Below are 10,343 nucleotides of genomic sequence, written 5' to 3' on the forward strand. Positions count from 1 at the left end.
TTATCTGACATTTTAACGTACCCACTTAAAGTTGGGGACAGGAATGAAAACTAATTATTCCATTTTAGTTCAGAATATTTTATGGTGGAGGGTATGAAAAGTTCGGCCCGGCCGAACTTAATGCTTTTTTACTTGTTCATTTTACTTCAATGCAATTCGTGGTGGAGGGTATAAAAAGTTCGGTCCGGCCGAACTTAAAGTCGTTCTTACTTGTTTTAAATAAAATTAAGTTTTTTTTTAGTTTTTTATTTAAATTAACAGTCTTTACAGTTTTTTATAAAAATCTTTAAAAAATTTGAAAATTTTCTTCTAGTAAAAAATTAATAATTTATTTTGTTCTCCCAAAGAACCCATATCAGTTTGCCAATTAATAATTTCACCAATTTTTATCAATCAATTTATTTATTAATAAAACATAGTTTTATTACAATTTCGAGTATTTATTGCTGCCAGATTCATATAGTCAATCCGAAGATGTGACGGTCTTAACATCGCCGGTCATAGCAATGCATTCGATTTCAACCAAAGCATCCATGGGAAGGCGGGCAACTTGGAAACAGCTACGGGCGGGGAAGTCTTTATTGAAAACTGAAAAAAGAGGGCGAAATGGAGAACAATATAATTAACAAAACATACGATATTATCTGAATCAGAGGGCGAGATAAGTTGAAATTCATAAAAGCAAATATGGTCAACAACTACCAATTGAGAAACTTAGTACCCCAGTATTAAAAGAGAAAGAGAAACAATTGCTGAGTTTATTTTAATTAACCTCTCTTGATTGATAACACATCAAAATTGTTTTGACAAACAAACATATAAACAGCTCATTAATAATCAAGTTGATAAGGGGAAATATTTTAGTGATGCCCTATTAACTACTTCGGTCAATAAATAAATTATCAATTCATTGGCAGGCAGTTGGTGATTAAAAACTGATTAAAAGTATAACATGGTAAAATGTGCTGTGCCTGTGAATACTTGTCGCACCTTAACAATATTAAAATTGATTACATTGTATAGTGGTGGCAAATTGCCAGCAGCAGCAAGTTAGTTTTTGTTGTTGTTGCTGTTGTACTTACCCTTTTTGTAGACTTCATTGATGGCACCGAAATCGTTGAGATCCTTTAAGAAGATGGTATTCTTTATAACTTTATCCATGCCAGAATCAGCAGCAACAAGAACAGCTTCTAGATTTTTCAAGGCCATTTCAGCTTGTTCGACAGCACCACCCGGTACCAATTTCATGGTGTTCTTGTCCAAACCCAAACAACCAGAAACGTAAACAGTACGATCGGCAACAACCGCTTGACTTTAAGGGAAAGAAGGAAAGGGGAAGCATTAAAGAAGCACAAATGTACCACAAGACAAATGACATATCATCATGAAAAGAAACAAAGATAAAACATGTGTTCTGAGTTTTTTTTTTGTTTTCTGGAGTTGGTATTGGTTTAATATACGAGGTATGGGGTAGATAGATGGGTGAGGGATATAATTATACAATAAGAATGAGCAATAATTGTTATACATGCAAATCTAGGCATTACAGTACAAAGAATCTGTAATACTTAGGTTTGCATTTTATTCATCTGTTGCTAATATATTTTCCTTGTTTCACGCTTTGTAGTGCTTATCAGTGTGTCTACTTCTTGACATTGACTTTGACCTAGATCATCGAGATTGCCGATGCTACATGTATAATGAATGTGTTCATATTATCATATTTGATGGAAACCCATCTGTTTTATAACAACAATTTTGTAACAAGATATTCTATTTAAGCTGAGAACCAGAACAAGAAAACAACAAAAAAAAGCATTTAGTTAAATATTCTGAACTAAAATGGAATAATTAGTTTCCCGCTAGGTTCAAACATTTTTCGACCACGGATACACCAAATGACTAAATTAGGTCAAAAGAAGTATCTCAAAATTTCTTCAATCTCTTGGGATAAACCAAAACCTCTGAGGACTTCAAATGTCAAATTACTAGTGTTGGGCAATCTCGTTCATTGAGCGGATCGATCTTTTTCATTCCGTTCACCAAAAAGATCCGGGTCGTTTACTTCGTTCGTTGGCTCTTTTTCGTTCAACAATACATTTGACTTTATTATTTTCTTTTGAAGTCGTTCGTTCTCTGCTGCATATGACTCTGTCGTTCTTTTCACCGAATCGTTCTTTTGAAAATGTTCGTTCACGAATGACACATTGTGTGCTAATGGGGGTGGTTTTGTTTCTGAACGTAGTGGTGGTGGTTTTGACATGAAAGAACCAGATGAACGAATGATGCAAAAGAAAGATATGACTGAGATGTGCTACTGAACGAGGTGAGTTACTGAGCGAGAGTAGCTGTCTGAATCATTGTTTGTTTTGTGTGGAAATTTGTGCTGTTTGCGCTAACGCAGCGTTTGTTTAGAGTTTGACTGCAAAACCAATGCTGCTAATTTTGTAAGCAGCAATGACTCGTCCATCGGGGATTTAAATGAACGATATAAAAGAATGGGCTGGATACGGATCCGTTCGTTCTTTTCACGGAATCGTTCCTTTGAGCCGGTTCGTTCATGAACGACGCAACTCTACAAATTACAGCTAGATCCGTTAAAAGTTGTATCTAAAAAAGGGGGTACCGTTGTATGGAGGCTATACCAAACTTGGACCTCTGTTGACGAATTTTGGTGGAGAAGTTTCGTGAAAACATTAACCCCCAGTTTTTGTAAAAAAAATTATTCTTCTCACACGAATTGTCAAATTTTGTAGATCGATTTACTCGCTTTAGGGCAAATGTAGAGCGCTGATTTTTTAATGAGGAATTCTTAGCTGTATATGGAACGGGTATACGAAAAATTAGGTATGTATATATGTCTTCTGGGGGTTGAGCTATAGATGCCTAAATTATAACGAATATTGACGAACGAACAAAAATAAGTTACAAAAACAGGGGGTTAGTATCAAATTACAGCTAGTTCGGTTAAAAATTTTAGCTAACATTCTCAAAATGCCGAAAATCGGGGGTACCGTTATATGGGGGCTATACCAAAACATAGAACTATGTTTACGATTTTTGATGTAGAAATTTTGTGACCACTGAAAACATCACGGGCCAAATTACAGCTAGTTCGGTTAAAAATTGTAGCTAAAATCTTCAAAACACCGCAAAATCGGGATATCGTTACAGCAATCTCGGTTTATGGGTGCTAGACTTAAACCTGGATCTGTATGGATAGTTTTTGCGAGTAAGTTTTCGATCTACTGGGAACACAAAATTCCAATTAACAACCTATTCGGTAAAAAATGTGACTAAAATCTTCAAAAAATCTTAAATGGGGGCTATACCGAAACGTGAACCAATACTGTCTGATTTTTGCAAGGGATGTTTTGTAACTGTAATAATGTTTTGTACCCTTAGCGAAGACTAATTACCAAATTTCAGTTATTCCGTCTGAATTATGTGCTTAAAAATCAACATAACGAAAATCGGGAGTATCGTTCTAATAAAGCTGTATAAAAATATGGACCTGTTCCGAGAAATTTCTTTTACAACATTTCAGCAATTTCGGTTGAAAATGTGGCTAAAACTTTCAAAACACCGAAAATCGGAGGGTACCGTTCTAAGGGGATTATATGAAGACGTGGGTCAATACCGAAAAATTTTTGGTGGAAAGTTTAATAACCCCAACCAAGACTAAATACCAAAACAAAACCTTCAAAATACGAAAAATTGGGAGAGGCCGTTCTATGGGGGCTATACGAGGACTTACTTATAATTCTCTTCTGGAATATTGTGTACCCCGATATACCCCATTTTCAGCACCAAACAGCATAGGAGTAATAGAAACTTCTATATCAAATTTTACAGATGGACATGGTTATATCGACCTGGAATTTTATGCTGCTCAAGAATATACTGTACTTTATAGGGTCTCCGACGAATATTTCGATGTGTTACAAACGGAGTGACAAAGATAATTATACCCTCCATATTATGGTGGAGGGTATAATAAGTTCACCTCTAGCTCCACATGTCTCGACAAAGAAGCCTTTAATCAAGAAGTGTCAATGTGGGTTTAAGAAATTGGGAAGAAGGATTCTTCTTCCGGGATTGTGGAACCAAATGTTAATAAGTACTCGGTTCTGTTCCTTCGATAGAGAAGAAATACCTAAGTCACTTAAAAAGTGTTTCATCTTGTTGTAAAGCAAAGACCCTCTCTATTAAGACTCCATTAAAACGAAGCGCCGCTCAAAAGGATTATGAACTAAAGGTGGTTTAGACGGTATTTACCTCCCGCTACAGTCATGAGAGTTATATATTCTGAAGTAAACATACCTACAATATATCAAACCATTCAGAAGATGTCAAAAGGGACTTGGGGAGACACTCCTCTGTTCGAGGATTAGGAATTTAAAACAACTTTAAACTTGTTGGAGGTCCAGATTTATCGGTAAAGAGATCTACATCGATTACAGGAAAGCTTTTTAAAACGGTATTTTAACATACAAATTGAGGCTATGAAGATGATTGGTACCACGTAAACCAATGTGAAAGCTGATTTGCTTAGAGAGTTCACTAATCACTGCTTTAGAGATCTGCTAAATCCTTTGGATGTTCGGAGCAGCCCCTCGCCCTATACCTACTGGTAGAATACTTCGTCGTGCCAACCCCACTGACCCTAGAGTCAGGGAGCTAACACTGGAAGTTTACAGGTTGGTCGCTTAGCATATGCGGAAAAAGTGGCTAAGTAATCTGAAGAGTTGCAATATCGGAGCCGAAAAAAGTGAATTGTGAGCAACGATTAAGTCATTCTCCAACTCAGGAAAGATGTAAGATAGGTCCTCAGTCACGTTTGGCGACGTTACTGACTGATGCGAGTTGGTGTGGAAGTTATTTTAATCGACATTTTGTCGATCATCCCTGGAGTGACAGGGGAGACTAAGAGTACTACGTCGCATTAGATTTCTTCCTGCCGAGGAGAAACCACCACAATCTACCTCTCCTGTATTCCACCCCTCCAGGCGGCGTTCAGATCGTAGCGTATGCGTATGATTGTACAACCTTGGCGTCAGTCATCTTTCCTGGTGTTATTTGTGGAAGGCTGAACTCCTATTTAACTGATCTTATAGCCTTTTTCCATGCGAGAAATATGCAACTATCTGCCACTGAATCTACGGCCACTCTGTCCATGAACAGTTGAAGTGAGCACTAAGTTGAATGTCAAGGTCGGCGGTAGCGGAATTCCGACCACCAACTACCCCAATATCCTAGGGGTCACATTCGACAGCATGTTCACGTTGTCCACAGCTGTCTGCGACAAGCTGAGACCACATCTGTGGTAAGCTATGCGGTCCGCGAATATAAGTGCAATGCAATGGTAAAATAGACAAACCTGTCAAAATGCCGCCCTGAGAGCTACAACAGGACCATCTACATGAGAAAACAAATATTCGTCCAATACAGTACTTGGTCGGATGTTACCGCGAGAATCATATTGTGGATACAATCTATTGGAAGATTAAGGAACTAAAAATTCCGCTGTTCGGCTACAGTGTTTCTCTCTAGATTGTCAATGGAGACTCTTTAAGACATTTTTTAAAATCTTTAAAATAGCGAAAATCGGGTGGTACCGTTCTGTGGGGGCTGTATGAAAACGTGGACTTATACAATCCATTCTCTTCAGCAATACTTTATACCACCAGCGAATACAAAATACCAGGAAGCTAAAACCCCCAACCTATCGAATATCTGGAGGTATCGTTTTATGGAGGCTATATCAAAACATGGATCGATGTATCCCAAAATTAAAAAAAAGTCTTTTTTAAATATTGAGAACATTATGTTGATTTATGCAGACAGACGGACGGACAGACAGACATAGTTACTTGCTGATAAAGAATGTACATACTTTATGGGTTCTCCGACGAATATTTCGATGTGTTGCAAACGCAATGACAATAATGGTGGGTATAATACTTTCCCACACTTCCCAACCCAACCTCGTATTATCTCTACGCCCAGCTGATTTTATATTCGCAAAAAAATAAATGATTTCCAACAATGTGTGTAATTTTTTCCAATCATAAGTGAATCCAAGAACCATTCATTGCATTTGGCAATCATATGCGATGATACATTGTTTCATACTTAGGGACGGATAAACAGACGGACAAACGACCAACCCATCGCACAACCCATTCCTGTAAGCATGGCTGTGAATGCCACACAGTATGTTGTCGTTTGGACAATCATTAATGTACACACAATATTATACATCAGACCATCATAGTCCGGAGTTTTGTTTCAGAAAAGAAAAATACTTCTTCGTCTTCTTCTTCATCGTATGTACTTACTTGTATGGCGCTACTGGTTTGGCAGCGTTGTTGGTGCTAATCAATTTTCTGATCAAAGTCGACATTATTGCTGTGGGTCGGTCTCCCTTTTTTTATTGAAATAGATTAGTTTTCGATTGTTTGTTGACTTAGCGAAATCGCCTTGCGGTGTGTTCTACACTTGTCAAACGTTCTACGTGAACTGTTGTGTTTTGTTTTTAGTGGAGCTGACGTTCAAAGTGTTGAGTTTAGTTGATTTAGTCTCTCCTCCAGCTCATGTTAGGCTGTCTGCTCTCTGTTTGGCCGCAAATTTGTTATCGTACGACCTACGTATTGTGTAGTAGGTACTCTATTGTTGCCGGCCGGCTTGTACATTTTATTAATGATACTCTGGTTATCAGCGTCGTTGTTGTTGCTTTTCAATTTCATATATTTTACCGACGATAGGTTTGGTCTTCTCTTCTCCAGTATTGATAATTCACCACAGTTTTTATATGCATAGGCATTGCTGAACTATCGCTGCCGCTGCTTCTGTTATGTTATACTGCTGCTGTCTGCTATCGCACTGTTGTCTCCGATACATTGAGAGCTTTTAGCATTATCACTAAGGGGGGTCATTTTTCGTTTGCCTTTTAATGCAAAAAACTAGCAGATATTCGTATTTTTGTTTTGATTATCAATAATACCTTTCAAACTGAGAAATATTTCATATAAATTCACTTGTTTTATTGTCGGCAGTGGCGTATTATGTTGGAAGGAGCAGACATATTTAAATGTATACATTATTTTAAATTTTTAAATATGAAAGTAATTAAGAAGGAAGGTATGTATCAAAACAAACACGGTGCGCTTTTGCGGATTCTGAAACTACAACGTTTATAGAAGAGAAAAATCAAAAAAAAAATGCCAGAGCGCTTTTTAAATAAATCGCTATTCAAGTTGACATTTTCGGCGTTTTTTAGGTTTTCACGATTTTGCTTGGAAACCACAAGTCTTATCGAAATGGGACTGAAGAAAATGTTGTAGCTATGAAAATTCTCTACAAGATTGTCATTTATGATATTTTCGTAGGTTTTATCGTTATTGAGATATAGAAGTTCAAATTCTGACAATGCATTGACTGTATCGCTTCCTTATAAAAAAATGTCATACATGGTGCGACTTTACTAACTTTAAGTGAAAACCGCTTACACCTGGCAAGTTTTTGCGGATTTTGAAATAGCAATGTTCATAGATGAAAGAAGTAAGAACGGCGTTAAGTTCCGAACTTGTTATACCCTCCACCACAAGTTGTATTGAAGTAAAATGGAATAATTAGTTTCCTTTCGTGTATGAAGAAGACTTAATACTAAATTTCAGCAATTTCGGTAAAACAATGTGAGGCACCTTTCTATGGGGGCTATTTCAAAATTTCAAATTAAATACCAAATTTCCTATATTTCGGTAAGAGAATGTGGCTAAAACTTAAAAAATACCGAAAATCAAGAAGTACGCTTCTATGGGGATATAGGAAGACGTGGACCTATACTGATAATACTCTTCTGGAATATTTTATAACTCTTGACAGACGAAATACCGAATTTCAGCCATTTCGGTTGGATATTGAAGTCACAATCTTCAGTATTACGAAAATCGGGAGGTACCGTTCTATGGGGGCTATATCGAAACGTAGACCTATACCGACGAATTTTAGTCAGAAATGGGGCAATATGAAAGCGTGGACCGGTACAGACATATTTCTGGCGAACAGTTTTATATCACATTGAAGACTAAATACCAAATTTTAGCCATTTTGGTGGAATATTGAAGACACAACCTTCAAAATACGAAAAATCGGGAGGTACCTTTCCATGGGGGCTATATGAAGGCGTGGACCTATACCGACAAATTTAAAGGGAAAGTTTGAGTACCCCCAACCAACTCTAAATACCAAATTTCAGCCATTTCGGTGGAATATTGAAGCCACAACGTTCAAAATACCGAAAATCGGGAGGTACCGTTCTATGGGGGCTATATGAAGGCATGGACCGATACCGACAAAGTTCTGGGGAAAAGTTTTGTACCACCAATGTAGACTAAGTACCAAATTTCAGCCATTTCGGTGTGATAATGAATCTAAAACCTTCAAAATACCGAAAATCGGGAGGTACCGTTCTATGGGCGCTATATGAAGGTGTGGACCGATACCGACAAAATTCTGGGGGAAAGTTGTATACCCCTAAAGAAGACTACGTACCATTTTGATAGGATAATGAAGCTAAAACCTTAAAAATACCGAAAATCGGGAGGTACCGTTCTATGGGGGCTATATGAAGGTGTGGACCGATACCGACAAAATTCTGGGGGAAAGTTTTATACCCCTAAAGAAGACTACGTACCAAATGTCAGCCATTTTGGTAGGATAATTAAGCTAAAACCTTAAAAATACCGAAAATCAGGAGGTACCGTTCTATGGGGGCTATATCAAAACGTGGACCGATATATCCCATTTTCAATACCAACCATCCTGCAAGTAATAAAAACTTCTGCACCAAATTTTTCTCTAGTCTTATCGAAATATGACTAAAGAAAATATTATAGCTCTGCAATTTTTCTACAAGAGTGGTTTTCGTAATTTTTTCCTACGTTGTATCGTTTTTGAGATATATAAGTTTAAGTTGGGAAATTGCAGTCATGAGTCATGACATTGTTTTATAAGGAGACATGTCCCAATTTGAACTTCTATTTCTCAAGGCGTACAGAAATAAGGCCCCATGAAATAACACCCCAAACGGAAATGAAAATAAACCCCAATTTTTGAGGCGATTTTTCAATTTGAAAAATTTAGGAAATTTGGCCCAAAAAAAATCGAGTGATTTTTTACAAAAATATTTTGACAGGTTTAGAAAATACAAAGTTTTTCTAAATAATTGCCAATAATTTTATAAAGCCGAAAACATCGCAGGCTAAAGTATTATTGCAAAAAATCCCGCGTATTTTTCAAAAATATTTTCACAATTTTTGAAAATATTTTTACTATTGAAAAAATAAAAAGTTTTTGTAAAGAAATGCAAATACTTAAAAATTTCCCGATTTAAATTTTTTTAAATTAAATAATTAATATACTCGTATATACGACTGTGTCTTCGTCGAATACCGTAGTTCGGTAAAATTTTTCCAAACTGCTACTGACAAATTCATATATAATTTCATAAATAATATTATGAAATCTAGAAGATTTTGTGGAGACTTCGCTATTGTTTGGCACTTAAGCCTTCCCAAATGTACAATTCCGTTTATATTCTAACCGCTTCTATAAAATTTATAACAGTTCTTTGATCAATAAAAAAATCATGAAATATTTCGAAAAGCAAAAAAAAAACACTTTGAAATTAAGAACACAATCGTTGGGAGTTATGTCAGCGTTTTTTTGTAGTTATGCCTGCTTTGCTTCACTGACAAAACCCCCAAAGAATTTTGGGAGTTATGTCCGTGGATGTTACGTCCGGGCACCGTTTGTTTTTGTTTGTTCTTAATAAAATTTATGAAATTACACCCTAATTGTTCTTTGTTTTCTTAATAATAACTTTCGAAAATTCACCCCAAATTTGTTGTTTCTGTTAAACACTGGATTGCATTTGGGCCCTAAACATGTACAAAAAGGCCCCAATGAAAAATGCAATTAGACCCCAATATTATTTAAACCCCAATTTGATTTTCAAATTTTCGATTTACTTGTTGTGAAGACAAATTGGCCCCAACAGCTGAATGAGAAAAGGTATCAAAAAGACGAAAATAGGCCCCAAAAGCTTTGTTGTTGTTTTCCATATACCTCAAGGCGTACAGAAATAAGGCCCCATGAAATAACACCCCAAACGGAAATAAAAATAAATCCAAATTTGTTAAGGTGATTTTTCAATTTGAAAAATTTAGGAAATTTGGCCCAAAAAAAAAAAAAATAATGCCATTTTTATACCCTATACCACAATGTGGAAAAGGGTATAATAAGTTTGTTTTCCCAAAAATTCATGTAACGCCGCGAAA

General features: G+C 36.4%; 1 protein-coding gene across 1 annotated transcript; it reads right to left on the reverse strand.

Annotated features, from left to right (window-relative positions):
• Positions 1–383: 383 nt before the first annotated feature.
• UK114 (reactive intermediate imine deaminase A homolog UK114) lies at positions 384–6,529 on the reverse strand. Its single transcript, XM_073966107.1, has 3 exons — positions 6,342–6,529; positions 1,083–1,312; positions 384–588 (listed from the first exon to the last, which is right to left on the reverse strand). Exons 1-3 carry the CDS (start codon positions 6,404–6,406, stop codon positions 464–466), a joined length of 420 nt encoding a protein of 139 aa, XP_073822208.1. The 5' UTR covers positions 6,407–6,529; the 3' UTR covers positions 384–463.
• Positions 6,530–10,343: the final 3,814 nt, after the last annotated feature.

The sequence above is a fragment of the Musca autumnalis genome, unplaced genomic scaffold (assembly GCF_047663935.1).
Source record: "Musca autumnalis isolate F117 unplaced genomic scaffold, ASM4766393v1 scaffold_2, whole genome shotgun sequence".
Taxonomy (NCBI): Eukaryota; Metazoa; Arthropoda; class Insecta; order Diptera; family Muscidae; genus Musca; species Musca autumnalis.

What these genes read in the sequence shown, in the direction of transcription:
- UK114 (XM_073966107.1), bottom strand. Translation starts at nt 6,406, where the DNA reads ATGTCGACTTTGATCAGAAAATTGATTAGCACCAACAACGCTGCCAAA. An exon ending in AAACCAGTAGCGCCATACAA is followed by an intron (nt 1,313 to 6,341) that starts GTAAGTACATAC and finishes TTTCCCTTAAAG; the next exon opens with TCAAGCGGTTGTTGCCGATC. An exon ending in CAATGAAGTCTACAAAAAGG is followed by an intron (nt 589 to 1,082) that starts GTAAGTACAACA and finishes CTCTTTTTTCAG; the next exon opens with TTTTCAATAAAGACTTCCCC.